Below are 15,621 nucleotides of genomic sequence, written 5' to 3'. Positions count from 1 at the left end.
GAACCATACGAGCGATTTACTCACTTTTGGTTTCGTTTAAATCCTGAAGTTTTCGGCTTTACGTCGGTCTTTTCCCTGTCTTTCTAGCCTCTACAGGGGATTTTCTATCCAGCCTTGAACTTCAGCCTCTTTGGGCTTTAAATCCATACTGTTATATCCAAGATTGATCCACTTTATATCCATAATTCATCGCGTTTTGGCTCATCTCTGCCGCTGGATCGTTCGTCTAATCTCTGATCTCTCGCTCTGTGTCTGTCCTGTCTATTTTTCAGGAAGTGCATGCCCATATATGGAGATACAGGCACCCCTCTTGTATGGAAGGCCAGAGGGGACAAAAATGCCTATATGTTCTATGGAAGGCCAAATTATGCAATATTTAGACACATATTTGCTTGTATAACATTGCTGTGGGTGTAATATCAATAAACATGACATTATTATGTTATTATTGGCATAAGTAAATGTCATGAGGGCAAAACGTCTTGACTTTTTTGGAAAAAATGCATGTATTTTCTCAACTGTATAAGTTATAATGATTATTTCTTCACAGTGTGACTCCCAAGACATATGAGAAGTGTTTTAGAATGGAAAATGGCTTAGGTTTTACTTATATGTCTGTGATATCAATACTTATCTGGAAGATTCATTTATTTATTTATCTATCTTTAAGGCCCTACAACCATTTTAACATGCAAGTGACCTCACTGCAACCCAAATATTCTAATAACCCAGTTTGTCCTAAAAAAAATGATGTCCATATCTTGACTGTAGACAACAGGGTTGATGTTTTACAAGCTTTTTTTTATAAAATAAATCCAGACGGAAATTAAACTGTAAAAATGGCCTCAGGGCCCCCAGGGTTAACATTCCCATGATATGCACTTGCTCTTCTCTTTGTCACATTACATGACTAATTAAACATTGGCCCATTACAACCACTTTGATAAATGGATGCTCATCCGAGAGAGGCCCCTGAGGTTTTTAATGCGCCCCTCTTGGCCAAATCTACACTCTTTCCTCCGAAACCAGATCTGGCATCACGACCGTAACCCACCTGCTATGGTTTCAACGTTTTTTCTCTGTTGCTTTTCATGAATTTACACAGCCGAGGTGTCAGAAGAACATGTTGTAAAGTGCCATTTGATAAGGAGAAAGAGCAGTCATAACTATTTCCCACCAATTCTTTTGTCAATGCACTAAAAATGGCACGTGTTTGAAAGAGGCCATCACCCCCTTTTACTTTTCTGCAGTAAACATCAAGTTGAAGTATAAATTACAAAAATAACCCTTAAAGAATACAAACATGGTTCCATTTTGAAAACATTAAAGTTTTGAAGTAACTTGGCAGCAACCTCTGTCTTTCAAAAAGCTTATACAGCCAAATAGTGGTAAGATGAGATCAACATCTCCGGCGGGTGATCTTTAGGAGCAGCTATGCTTGGCTGGCAATGGGCTGGAAAAATACTTGCTGACAACCTGGGGGCATGTTTACAGCATAGTCAAACAGTGGAGAGTGAGGAAAGTGACGCTTATGTTCATGCTCTTCAGTCCCTATTTCCTAATGCCATTTTACTTCTATTCTTTGTTATGCTGAAATTAGTCTGATGAATGTCAAGAAGAGAAACAATCATTAATTTATGGATTAGAAGCTGAAATAACAAGGATTTGTGCATTTGTATTGCTTCTTTTTTTCTCATTGGAAGTTTGCATGTTTTATTGACTAATAACCCTGGGCAAAATTTGATCTAATGTGGCTTTTTTTGCACTGATAAACACAAAATGTCTAAGGGAAATCAGACCTTAAAAACGTGATCTAGATTAATTTCAATTATAAAATACATGTTTGCATAATATTCACCCTCTTAGAGTCAGTATTTTTAAGAGTATGTTGGGGTTGTCAGAGGGAATATGATTGCATTGGGAACAATAATCTGAGATCTGCAGAAGATCTTTAAATGTACGCGTATGTGTTTGTAGCTGCAGTCCCCTAGCTCTCAAATCCATTTGTTTTTGACAATTGGTTGTCAATATGCATTACATAAATTGTATGTATTCATGTAATGCATATCTTCTGTTGTCGTCTTAATGGCTGTTCTAAGATAAAAGGGCAAGGAACATGAGAAAGTGAGACTAGAATAGATCGATAGATAGATAGAATAGATCCTCAAGGAGTAGAAACACGGGAATTTTTCAGTTCCAACCAATAAATGTATGCTTTTAGAGCTTGATTCACCTCAGTAATTGTGGTTCTGAAAATGAAGTGTAGAAAGGTCTGGTGTGTGTGGTATTCTCTCTTGCTACCTGTTAACTCTCTTTGGAGCTATGGGCCTGTCTAGTCTGGAGCTATTGTGGTGAGCAGATGAGCTGGATTTGGCCTGTCTCACACGTTTTAACATTCCTCGTCATGGGCAAGCAGCACTGGCCAGAAAGACGGAGGGAAATATGTTCAATCTAAAATCTATTTGCTTCTTAGTGATGAGTTTCGTTCATACAGTTGTATTACAGTATCAGTCACTGGGAAGACTTCCCATGGTTCAACATTCTCGTCTTTAAGACACAGAGCCTTTAAATAAATATGATCAATTATATAAGCTATCTCTCTTATAGCTGACATGTTTGAAGCTGAACCAAGGCACCTGTTGGTGCATGTTACCAAACTGACACCTTTGTTAATTTGCAATTGTCCTCAGCTGGTCAGAAATACAACACTGGGCTTTCGGGTGAGAAGAGAAAGGCTATGTATGTGGTCTGTATTCTCAAACTGCATTCCTGCCTGCACAGTTGAAGCCCATCTGTGTGTTATTCCACACGGAGCAGATTCCATGAGTTCTGTTTTAGGTGTAATAATCTAATTTTAGTGGGGCAGCCAGGGAGGTGAAAGAAACAGACAGCACAAAATGGATTATCACTGCTTGTATCTTTAGCTAAAGGACTTTGTCCTTCACGTTTGCACCTCCAACAAACTGCCAATCTTGTCCATGTTCGGGTGGCCCTAATGCACACATTACAAGGGCATGTCTGCCTCTGCATTGACCCAAAAGGCCTTCTGTCTTCATTTTTGAATAAAAAAACACATGTTACCCACTTGATATTTAAAGGTTTCCTGTCAACCCCCCCCCCCCCCCCCCCCCCCCATTTTACAGCCTCATACAAGTTGGCAAGCCAGTCTCCAGCAGCTCCAGCTTCACATGTTAATATTGAAAAACAGATGGAAATGAAATCATTGTGATTTCATGTTGCAGTCACGCCAAACACAACCTTGGGCATGATAGAAATAAAAGTACAGTAAGGCCTCTGGCTGTAATTGTGTCAAAATATCATACAAGGGGTTAATAAAGAGGAAAATGAACACAAATTACTCCAGGGCTGCACTCTTTTATGAGCACAATAACAAATAAAAGCAGCCATGATTTTTGTTGGCTAATTTGAATGATTTAAAAAAGAAAAACGTGTTTTAAAAATTAAAAAAATGTATTAATGGTTATATTTAAAATTTAAAATAAATCTTAAATAACCACCGCCCACACCTAAGGGCCCGACTGTAAAACTGCATGAGAAATGTTGGCACATGCCCTATGCTATAAGAAGCAATTATATGTCTATTAAAGCAAATACAATATATTTGTTCTTGGATACATGTTCTACAAATTGATTTTAATGAGTAATCAACTAAAGACGGACCTTTAAAAAGAAAAACAGCCCGCAGTCTCACGCAGTTTGCGGGAGTTGCATTTATTAGACCAGGAAATAATGATTCACTTGCCCACGGTTCATTGAACAGAAACGTTTATCATATTTAGGCTGATTACTTTGGCAAGAGCAAACACTGAAGCACGGAGCCTAATTGCCTCCATTCGGCACAGCTAATTGCACTTGTTAAGCAGAAATTGGCTGCAGTCGATTAGCTTTATCTCCCAGAGAGGAACAATAATATTTACAGTGTTAGGCTATCACAGTTCGATCTAACGACTTCATTCAGATGTTTTATAAAAAGCTAATTATTAGTCTTGTATGTGTTTTGCATTAAGGACTTATTTCAAATTTAAATCCAGTCCAAGTAACTTAAGTTTAAGTTAAGTTTTATGTTTCATTCGTAACACAATGACAAAGATCTCTGCTTAAATTGCTTAAAATTATATCATAATAGGATCGTCCCAGCTGCAACACATAGTAACAATTTGTGTAAAAAGATTGAATTAAAATTAAGGAGTTATAAGGAAATGCAGTCCTGGTTTTTAAACTTTGGATTTATGCTTACATTAGTTGTTTGGAAACAATCTATTAAGCATGAATAAAACTACAGCAAATATATCCATTTGGCCTGCAGACTAATATGTGTATGTGCTAAAACCAGTCAAATAAAGTAGAATGTATGTACACATCTAAATAGTTATGTTTCAAAAAATATATGCCTATAGTAAAAGAAAAAAGTCTGATGCACGCATATTGGCTATATTTCAATGGGGAAAGTAAAGCAGCGATGTCAGAAAAAAATAACGGGGTACTTTGTCCGTTTGGTAATTTATTTAGACAAGAAAACACAACGCAATAATTAATTGTCCTCTCCAAAAGTACAGTTTGCATATACTTGTATGTATGTGAATGTCCTCCTTTTCTTTGCCCCCAGTGACAAAAAATACGAGGTCACATGCCGTTCATCTCATCTCTTTATGCGCGACTTCAACGTCAGATAAAACTCCACAAACCCGTCAAGCATCCAAAGTCCGGAGACAACACTCTTTTTGAAAGAGGAAGAAATAAATCAGCTTACCATGTGCGTCCCAGTGTTCTCCTTCTCCTCACTTCTCCGGTTCATTAAGAGAAGCGCAGCCTCAAGTGTCTGGACATCCAGCTCCGGCGCGTTGGTCTGCAGAGGAGCAGAGCAAGAGGCAACCGCACCGAGAGGGGGAAATACACCGGGCCCTGGAGGAGGGGGGGAGGGAGTGGGAGAGATACATTAATCAGCTGGGAGTTGCGTCTCTCTATATTGTAGGCTAACTGAAGTGAGCCAATGCTCCCACCTCCAGGAGTCCCATCCTGCTTCCCACGGACAGCTCATCTCTGCCAAACTCCCATGGCAAAATATAGCCCATCAAATTAAAGGCGGTCATTGTCTTTTAAACTGAGTCTAATAGGCTGAAACACTTATATATAACTTAATCTTTAAGGTTTAAATGTTTTGGATAACGTTTTATTTGGATGGTCTGTCTTCGAACTGTAAGCTAAGTCATCATCACAAACCCTAATTTTTTGACAATCTTATTTTTCCCAAAGATTAATGTATGATTTAGATGATACTGTGCAACTCTGTTGACTTTTTACAAAGTGCCAAAGTATTTACAAAGTACAAAGTATTTAGTATTTAAGCACCACTAATAAATACACATTTGTATCTTACTTGAGTGTTAACCATTTTCTGCTACTTTATATTTTACTATATAATTTATTTCACTAGAGGAAAATTTTGCACTTTTTACTAATAACTACCTTTTATGATTTAACATACAAAACAAATGATCAGCTTGTAAAGAATTGTAATTATTATGGATTATACTATTATAACAATAAATAAATAAAGTATTACGTGGGCCGTTTTTCTGCATTGACTAATTTTATTTTTGGTGTTATTTTTGCTGCTAATACTTCTGTATCTGTGTGTAATATTTTCAATGCAACACTTGAAATAACTACAACATCAAACTGCTGTTTTTTGGATGCATTAGTAGTAGTAATAAAAATAATGATAATAATAATAATAAAATAATAACCTATGTATCACTAAGAAAGGGAACTATTTTGCATTCTGAATACTTCTGTTTTGATATTAATCTATCCCACATTTTGAGCATTGTTTCTTTTATTTAAAGCCCATGAAAATGTCTTTTTAAATTGTAAGTATTTCTCAACATAAATTATTTCACTAAAAGAGCAACAATAAAAGTTAAAGTTTGGAGAAAAAAATTCTATCCTTTATTAGCAGAACAACTACTTACTCAGGACTGTGGGCAACAACTGGAATCAAATTCCTATTCAAATGTTGCTGAATCCTGATTGGTGCATTTAGGTATGTGACATCAACTTGTTCCAACAAAGCCCCACCCACATTAAATCAGTCAAGGCAAATGTAAATGCAAAAGTATAATTCTCACAGTTGGAATAAAACTGTTATTCTAACTTTGGCAGAAAATCTTGTGCTTCTATAGGATTCTGTTGCTCATGATAAGCCATTACAGTAATTGAAGAAATAGATTTTTGTGGCCTTTAATTATAAATGAAAACTTCTTCTACCACTGATAACATATACATATCATTTGATGACACACATTTTTCTGAAAATTTATCTGAAAATAAACAATTTTGCTGTATTTGATGTAAAAAAAAAAATCTGAAAAATTGAAAATCTTACAAACAAATTTTAAGACTGATTTCAACATTTCATGGCTCGGTAAAGCCATTTTTGTACCTTGTGGAGCTCTCCCACCATCTGGTTTATTACCACTGGCGGGAAAATTGAGGACTCAGAGGAAAACCAGTTGTAATAGTCTTATCTCGCATTGTCCAGGCAAAGCTCTCACTCTCCAGTTTGCTCCAATTATCCCTCCGTGGAATAAGAAAAACTGGTTGAAGTTAATTGGCTGGAGGGGATTGTTCTCAGATGTGAACCAAAACTGATACAGATGGAAATATAAGAAAGAGAATCGAGGAGGAGGGTGGTAGGAGGGAAGACGCTTGATTGGAGGGGAGGAAACCTTCCCATAGAAAGCCATAAAACTGATTGATGACTTCCCTTGAGGAATGTTTCCCCAGGTGTGCATTGTTCATATGTGTGTGTGTGTGTGTGTGTGTGTGTCTAGTAGTTACAGTGCAGTTAAGAAATGCTATCCTTGGACGCAGGACAAGTGCAATAAAGAAAATTGAGGGGTGAATAGCACGTTTATGCTTCAGTATTGCACTTTGGCAGCATAAACACAGACACAAGAGATACAGAGAGCTGAGGTGGAGGTGGAACTAAATTGGTACCATTTAAGGAATGATTTAAAGGACTTAAAGTGATAACAGAAAACAAAGCTAAAAATGATACGATAAAGTTTTTACTGCTTAATAATACACTGCAGGTGGTCCTTGACAGGTGCCTTGTGCTGCCAAAATTTGCACCCTGCAGCTAAAAGTGTGCTAAGAGACTCAAATCACAATAAACAAAATACCAATGGAGGTGTAATTATATAAGTCAACATTAAGCCACCATGACAAAATAAGAGCAGATTTCACAATGTGTGGGCGTCTATTTGATGGATTAGCTGTTCTTTAAATACTTTAAGTGCAACAATAAGGTATTGTGCTTTGGTTCCATGATCAAATGTGAACATGAGGATGCAATATATAAAAAAAAATAGTTATTTCCATCCACAGTTTACAGTTATTTCTCAAAATAATAAAGCAAAAACCAACCATAAAAACCTTTTAATGCATCTTCTGGTACCTAAAGTGAGGTTTGTGGAACATTTACAAGTACAATACTGAAAGCGAAACATTTATTGTGAAGGTCTAGGAGTTAAAATAATCTACCATGGGCTAATAAAACTGTGTTTAAAACTGAGATCAGCTAAATCTGTTTTTTTTAATTAATATGGACCCTAACAAACAATTAATGTGGAAGAATATCTAAATAATCTAAAAGAAGGTCTTACATTTTCAAATAATCTAAAGTAAGGTCCTACATTTCAATTTAGAGCACCGGAAATATTAACTGAAGACAATTGGTGTACCCCCAGTATTAGTGTTAGGCCCCCTACTATATAGTCTATATCTTGTTGATCTCCCACAACAGTGAGGATGTATGCCATTGGCACTGTTGTACACACATGTGCAAAACCCTCCTACAAATACTAAAAGCATGGGTAAAAGACAATCATCAATTCATCATTGCATAATACTGGATAAAACCAATCATGCAATGATGATATTAGGTTTTAGAATTTTACATCATATTCAGATTTGTCATGTGTATGCATTTTCCCAGGGATGAGGTAAAGAAATAAGCTATCACAATGGTAATACCTACATTGTTTTTATGTCTTGGATCTTGGCAAGCTGTTGTATCGTTCAAGCTTTAAGCACAGCAGTATCCTCTGAAAAACAAAATATGTTGGTATCACGCACTGCATGTTCTACTTTGGGATATAAAGGTTCAGAGGCTGTAAAAAGATCCTCTATTAACGTGGAGAAGTATCTCACATGTCCTGTCCATTTCAGGGGTTGCCCCCCGTCATCTAAGTAGATCTTCAAGGAGATCAGGTTCCCTCCCCTATGACCTTCTCATACAGCAGTATGGAGAAGAAGGAAATTATGGACTTTTGACATGAACCGTCCTAGATGCAGCATCGGACTTCTCTCATTGACCAGATAGATCTCTGGATACTAAAAGTTGGCATTAAAAACACATATAATTGCACACAACTATGATGATTTTGTTTTCATGTAACAGATGTCCTTGAAAACCTTTTAGGCGTTGGCTCTGAAACATGGTTGGCAAATAGATCAGAGTGGAAAATGATGTTGGTTACAATGAATCCAAATGCAATTTTTGTTTTTGTTTTTCTAAGCTTCCCTCACTTTGTCTTTGACATGTTGACAGGTGCTGGACAGAATGGGGAGGAGACTGAGTTTCTCACTCACCAATAAACTGCAAGTTAACCTGCTGTGTTTAAGGATCAGAGGTCAAGAGTAAAAATCTGTAAAGTGTCCAGTTTTACCTTCTGCTTATGATGATATAACAATAAATGGAAATCCAGATATTCCAACAGGTGGTAGCCTATAAGGTTTTAGAAGCAGAGCTTGGGTAACCAAGCGCAACCACCTGTTTGTACACAAATTATGTAGGTTTAAGATTGTGTCCATTATCCACCTTTACAAATTAAGCAAATACGAAAGCAGAATGCAAACGCGTTCCTAGATCATTTTGTTAAATTAGAAAAAAATTGGAGACAATGCAGTATGTCCTTTTGTCTGATAAAAGATTCAAAATGAAATGACAATAGCAAAACCACTCTATGAGCTGCCTGTGTAATAGGATAAAATATACGGTCTTATTATCAAAAGAAGTCAAGCATGTAATTAATTTAAAATGAACAGTGTTGACAGATGTTCATATTTAAAGTATAGTCATGCATGGTGAAAAAAAAGAAAGCTCAAATGTATGAAAAATTCTATTGGTGGTAACACATTTTAAGCTTTTATTTGACTGATCTCATCAGCATTATTGTGATTATTAGAAGAAAGTTAGATAACAATGCATCTTACAAAGATGAAAGCTGTTATGTTGAAAGCAATCAGCAAACTCTGCAATGAGGATATGGGTGACTGTACTGGTACAGGATTTTTCTTTTTTAGCCTTTTTACCATTTATCAGGAGCCCAGCATACAAATCATTACAAATACAGTTATCTGAGAAAAAAAGCTAACAAAGTAACCAAAAAAAACCAAGATAGAATTACCTAAAATATGTATGAAATAAGGAGTTTTGTTTTTCAGAGATTATCTGTTATTGTAACACCTGGAAACAATTTATTCAATATGTATTGGATATAGAGCCAACTGTGCAAATATTCCAACATTCAGCTGAATTTCATGACAATACTGGATAATGAAATAATCAGAAAGTACATTGATATTCTAGATGCATCTGCAGGTTTAGTCTGCAAATAAAACAGAAAGGGTTACAGCTCCAGAAACACAATTTTTTAACAGTTTTTAGCTGTATGTTATTGTTACAGAGGAAACTCTTCCTTCTATAAATAACATTAATCCTCATACTGTATGTTGTTAATGGTAAAATTGTGCCAGAAACTCCCACTCTAGTTTGCACATAAAGACAATTACATTGTTCTACATGTTACAGTTGCTTAAAAGTTTGCATTAAACTAAATTACTTTAATACAGATATTTTCGTGTTACAATCAGCGTTCTGGGGAGAAATATCAATGGAGCTAATTGAATCAGGTAATCACATGAATTACATATTGTGATTTATATATATATAAATATATATATATATATATATATATATATATATATATATATATATATATATATATATACATATCACTGATTTTATTTATGCCCCCATTTTTTATGAGCTGAACTCTAAGACTTTTTCTATGTAGGCTACACAAAAGGCTTATTTCTCTCAAATATTGTTCACAAATCTGTCTAAATCTGTGTTAGTGAGCACTTCTCCTTTGCCGAGATAATCCGTCCATCTCACAGGTGCGCCGTATCAAGATGCTGATTAGATAGCATGATTATTGCACAGGCACAATAAAAGTGTGCAGTTTTACTGTATTGGCGGGGTCCGAGAAAACCAGTCAGTAAAAAAAAGAAGATTTTGGCATGCCACTCTAAATTGTGCAGTTTTATCACACAGCACAATGTCACAGATGTCACAAGTATTGAGGGAGCTTGCAATTGGCATGCTGACTGCAGGAATGTCCCAGAGCTGTTGCCCGTGAACTGAATGTTCATTTCTTTACCATACGGCGTCTCCAAGTTTCAGAGAATCCGTCTCAGGGAACCTCATCTGCATGCTCTTTGTCCTTATCAGGGTCTCGACCTGACTGCAGTTTGTTGTTGCAACCAGCTTGAGCGGGAAAATGCATTCAATTGTGTCTGTCACTTTGGAGAGGTGTTCTCTTCATGGATGAATCCTGGTTTAAATTGTACAGGGCAGATGGCAGACAGTGTGTATGGAGTTGTGTGGGTGAGCAATTTGCTGATGTCAAAATTGTGAATTGAGTGGCCCATGGTTGCGGTGGGGTTATGGTACACAGCATATGTTATGGAGGCACATTGCTGTGCCATTCATTCACGACCAACACCATATGTTGCAGCATGAGAATGCACGGCTCGATGTTGCAAAGATCTGTACACAAGATGAAAACATCATGGTTCTGCATGGCCAGCATACTCATCATACAAGTCACCCATTGAGCATGTTTGGGATGCTCTGGATTGGCGCATATGACAGCGTGTTCCAGGTCCTGCCAATATCCAGCAACTTCTTTTATTTTTTTTATTTATTTTTTACGGACTGGTTTTTGGACTCCTTCCCCCAATACAATAAAACTGCACATTTTGGAGTGGCCTTTTACTGTGGCAGATTTAGACAGATCTAATATTTATATGTATACACACACACACACACACACATACACACACACATTCAGCATGACTTGATGCAATTCCATTTTTATCTGTGCTTTGTTTTCAGCACCCTCTTATGGTTGGACTTGGCCCCACCGCTTTGATTCGTCTTTCAAACCCTGTTGCAGCTCTCACAGACAGGTCACAGACTGAGAGATAAAAACATTTCTGATTATGTCCTTGTTCTAATCTATGTTCTGATTTTGAGGATAAGGTTAAGATTTAATTTTAATGGTGGACACAAAGAAGATAAAACAGTGAGTTGAAATTGACCTCCCACTCATGAAAGAACAAGCCTTTTAATTGGGTCCTTGTTTAAAATGGGCTCTGCTTCCAGATAACCTGTTTTTTACTGTACATCTACAGAAGAAAGTAGGACACACACTGAGACATTTTCTTTATGCTGTTTCTTTATACTGTAGATATATACATTTATAAACATGTAAAACCAGTGCTGACAGAGTGTCTGGGGTAAGAAGAAAGGTTTGAAATGAATGTGAAGGAGTTTGTTCTGGACTCTGGGCAGGAAACGGGAGCTGGAGCCGTCCAGATGTGAGTCTGTAAAACATCTGGACATATTCTTATCAGATTTGAGCAGTAATTTGGGTGCACATAGAATGGGAAACAGAAAATGGACAGCTTAATGCTGGCAGTGTGGGCCACCAAAATGTGTTCAAAGGCAGTAGTTTTCGTTAGGAAAATTATTTGCATAAACCATGGTAGACATTAAAAAACACAAGGACTAACCCCTGGTGGTCTATGAAGGGGTATTTGGGGTAAGAATTGACATCAGAAGTCAGAGTAGCCACACAGCAGTTTACATACAGATGAAGAAGAAGCTGATAATCTACAGACGCCTTGATATTGGCCATATCACATGTCACCCAGGAAGGAAATTATTGACTTTCTCTCACTCCTCCAGTTATCTCAGTAAGGCTAAAACATACCAAATAAAGATTTTATTTATTTATATATATGTGTGTGTGTGTGACAATTGGTTCATTTATGAAAATCTATTGTATTTGCAAATGAGTATATAAGGAAACTCACGTCTTTGAAAACTGATTTATTGTGTGAAATTTTGAGCATTGTTATAACTTGGATTTTAAAAAGCATTTGGCGATTATGGATATCAAATGTTTAGTTAGGGTTTTTAAAACACAAAGTACAGGACATGGCTTCATTATTCTCCCTGGTAGCTGGTTGTGGGCTTCTGTCTACTTTTGTCCTATATTTTCTCCTGAATAGTTTTTTATTTTTATTTTTTTAGAATTGATACGGTTAGGAGATTTTTAATCCACCAGACTGAAACCCATACACTTGTCATGACCTTAAGGTGGAAGTTCAGGTCCAGGAAATGTGATGACTGGATGGAGAACAAGGGACTTCAGGTTGATTTCAAGGCCCTGCTGTTCACCGTGTACCTCCTGCAAGGTAGAGGGATTTCAACCCAGCAACCTACATCACTTGCATTTCCATTCCAGAAACTGGAGGAAAAATGATTAATTCATAGTAGAAATTATCCAAATAAATTCCCCAATTAATATGAGCTATGAATGTATTAAAGTAAAATAATACTTTTAATAGTGTAGTGAAAAATTAAAGTGTTAAATCTTTATGTGGCAAACTATGGTAAATTAACTAGGGTTAATTGTCAATTGTCTCACTCACAGGTTAATATGAAGATATAGATGTGTTAGTATGGTTATACTGTTGCACAATGAATTACATTACTCTGCCCTCAGTCTGTTATGTCCCCCAACAATTATATTAAAAAAAAAAAAAGAAATCGCATAAAGAATGGATCTTTTTAGGGCCAGTAGAGACAAAAGAAATGCACATTTGAGTATTGTTTTACAATAGACTTGAATATATCCTTTTAAGGCTGAAAAATATAGGTGATCTTGTTCTTTCCTTTTGTTGCTCCTTAACTCTAGAAAGGCCTCCCGCAAAGTGTCAGAGAAGCCAAATTAGTGTTTCCTATGGCTTTTTCTTTGCTTTTACTTTGAAGGGTTTACTTATTTCCCTTTCTATTATATAATATACAAGGTTCTCAGTCTTTTATCTCCTTGTTTTACTTTAAAGCACTTTTTACTTTTGGCTGTACTATATTAATAATACACAGCCTCTGCAACACATATAGGCCCACAGCTCTAGAGACCATTTTGTTCATGTAAATGCACCTTTCATATTCACACTGGACTGGAATGGCAGCTCCTTCTGTTTGAAACATGTCTTCAGGTGATGTTGGAAGAGGAGAGTACAGCAGGAGGTTGTTGTACATCATATCAATCTGAGTAAACTGCACAAAACAACCGTTTGTGTAAGGATACACAAAGCCTTATCAGTATTGAACCACTAGATGGTAGCATTAAGCAACTATGAACCAGTTGAGTTTTCTTTGCATTGGGAGGGACTTATGGTGATAGTGTGAATAATATCAACATTTGCTTGCTCTATAGCAAAACCAAGATTATATTTTGATTATTAGGAGGCTCATCAACAATTAGTTACTCCCATAGTCAATCAGAAGTGTTCTGATAATGTACTTCCCATTCCATGAAAATTTTACACTGCCGTGATCTTTTGCAGCACTGAAAGGTCAAAACCTCAAATGTGTTGGCTCAACAGTCAGGCCTGGGTCAAACAGATAAGATTTCATCACAACCTCGATGCCGTCCTCATGACATTTCACCAAAAATGTCTTGACCTTGTAATCTCTGACACGATCGCCAAAGTGAGGTTTGTTCATATGATGCAAAGAGTTTGCTTTAAGCTTGGCCAACTCAGAGAAAGACAAAAAAAGAGGTTTGGTTTGGAAAGTGTGGCACCAAACTGTCACTAATTTAGACAGAATATATAGGGAAGCTGTAATGTGCACGAAAGTAAGTGACATTACAGTGTTGTACCAAAAACTGCTCTTCTGTCTTGGTTTGCTGCAGTTTGTTGCTGCACTTTCTGCTAAAAAATACGGATTTGTACCATATAATGTTGGCATAATGAGAAATGTAACATTGTGTACAAATACATTGTGTACAAACAAATGTCTCAAATATCAATAGGAAAGGCTTCAAATTCAAACCTTAATTCAAATAGATCCGTGTTTAAAAAATGTGCGACAGTACTTAAAATGCTCACACGTTCTTATAAAAATAATAACAGTAATGTGGTGTTAAAGTCATAAATCCAAACGTATTTTCTAGAACCAGGATTTGGCACCAGATAAAAAAAATTTGTTGACCATGTGTCACATCCAGCCAAAAGCTAACATTTAGGTTATTGTGTTGTCTTCTGCATTTCCCTTTTTGACAATGGTTTCCTCATAGCTCGCCAGCGTCATGTCTTGTTCCCTCTTCTTCTGTGCTGTCACCATCTGCTTCCTTGCCCCCTCCTTTGTTCCCCATGTCTCCTTTTAATGCCTCCTTTATACATTCTGAGGGAGGGAGAGAAAAACAAGACTAGGTTGACACCTATGTTGCATCTCACTTCTCTTATTAGATAGCTCCTCGTTCTTCAGTTGAACCTAAAGTTGTTCTGGCCCTCCTACGTGAAGGCTGTCTCAAAGCTCACTCACTAACTCACTCACAGATTTTCACACTTTTATTTATTAGCCTTTGAATATGTATATCTAGAATGTTGGATGAAACTTTAGCAAATGTGCTCCCAAGCTGAAGTGATAATATTTAAAGCAGAACTGGAGTGTAACTCTGTTGTGCTACTCCCTTTGGGTCATCTACCTTGCTCCGATGTCTTGAGGACGTGGTTCTCACAAAGGAAGTTCTCCAGCCTCTTGTCCTGATGATGGAAGTACCAGTCCTCCACAACCTCCTCATACTGCTCCAGCATTGTCTCACACTAAACACACACACACACGGAGGTATATTACTATATGCATGTTAGTTATGTACTTTTAACAAGGGTCGTTTTGTTCCAACATTTACAGCAAGCAAACTTATACTCCAACCTGTTTTTTCATGTGTGACACCTCTACAGAGGGTTCATCCCACAGCTCATACGGCAGACCCAAATCCACTTTAACTCCTTTGTGGACCAGGTTCTTTAGGGTCGTCATGGTCTGACTGGCACCCTGCACAAAACAGCTAAATGTTAGGGTTATATTAGTCTTTTAATGTGGAGCATGTTCCGTTGAGGGAAATGTCACCTTTCAGCATTAAGTGCTCGGTTTTATTCCAAGATAAACAAGAAAAACAAACCCATTGAAACCTTGGTAATTCAAGTGAGAACTTAACGTAACCTTGGCGTATCGGAGGCTGCCAGGCCTCTCTGCATGAACATTATATTGCAGGATGCGTTCACATATATTGTCTACCGCTTCAGTCAGCCGAGTTTCCCTGTAATCAGAACACAGGTTCAAATATTGGCCACGCACGCATGCACAGACAGACAGACAGACAGACAGAC

The 15,621-nt window shown here is 37.0% G+C and overlaps 1 protein-coding gene, 1 long non-coding RNA gene and 1 pseudogene across 2 annotated transcripts in view; 1 reads left to right on the top strand and 2 right to left on the bottom strand.

The window, feature by feature from the left end:
* Positions 1 to 2,331, top strand: part of LOC116686351 (uncharacterized) — an 8,300-nt gene extending 5,969 nt beyond the window's left edge. Inside the window, exons 2-3 of the long non-coding RNA XR_004331226.1 lie at positions 733 to 735; positions 2,321 to 2,331. This is a non-coding gene — a long non-coding RNA (uncharacterized LOC116686351). The remainder of the gene's footprint in view (positions 1 to 732; positions 736 to 2,320) is intronic.
* The window catches only part of LOC116686350 (zona pellucida sperm-binding protein 3-like), a 16,671-nt pseudogene extending 2,722 nt beyond the window's left edge, over positions 1 to 13,949 (bottom strand).
* Positions 13,950 to 13,984: 35 nt separating this feature from the next.
* Positions 13,985 to 15,621, bottom strand: part of cnpy4 (canopy FGF signaling regulator 4) — a 2,188-nt gene continuing 551 nt past the window's right edge. Inside the window, exons 3-6 of the mRNA XM_032511347.1 lie at positions 15,455 to 15,551; positions 15,164 to 15,286; positions 14,937 to 15,054; positions 13,985 to 14,632 (exon numbers count right to left, since the gene is read on the bottom strand). Coding sequence (XP_032367238.1) covers positions 14,520 to 14,632; positions 14,937 to 15,054; positions 15,164 to 15,286; positions 15,455 to 15,551 — 451 coding nt within the window. The 3' untranslated portion in view covers positions 13,985 to 14,519. The remainder of the gene's footprint in view (positions 14,633 to 14,936; positions 15,055 to 15,163; positions 15,287 to 15,454; positions 15,552 to 15,621) is intronic.

Source organism: Etheostoma spectabile, unplaced genomic scaffold, assembly GCF_008692095.1.
Source record: "Etheostoma spectabile isolate EspeVRDwgs_2016 unplaced genomic scaffold, UIUC_Espe_1.0 scaffold352, whole genome shotgun sequence".
NCBI classification, from domain to species: Eukaryota; Metazoa; Chordata; class Actinopteri; order Perciformes; family Percidae; genus Etheostoma; species Etheostoma spectabile.
Note: the sequence above shows the minus strand (reverse complement) of the source record. Positions and strands in the feature narration are given on the sequence as shown.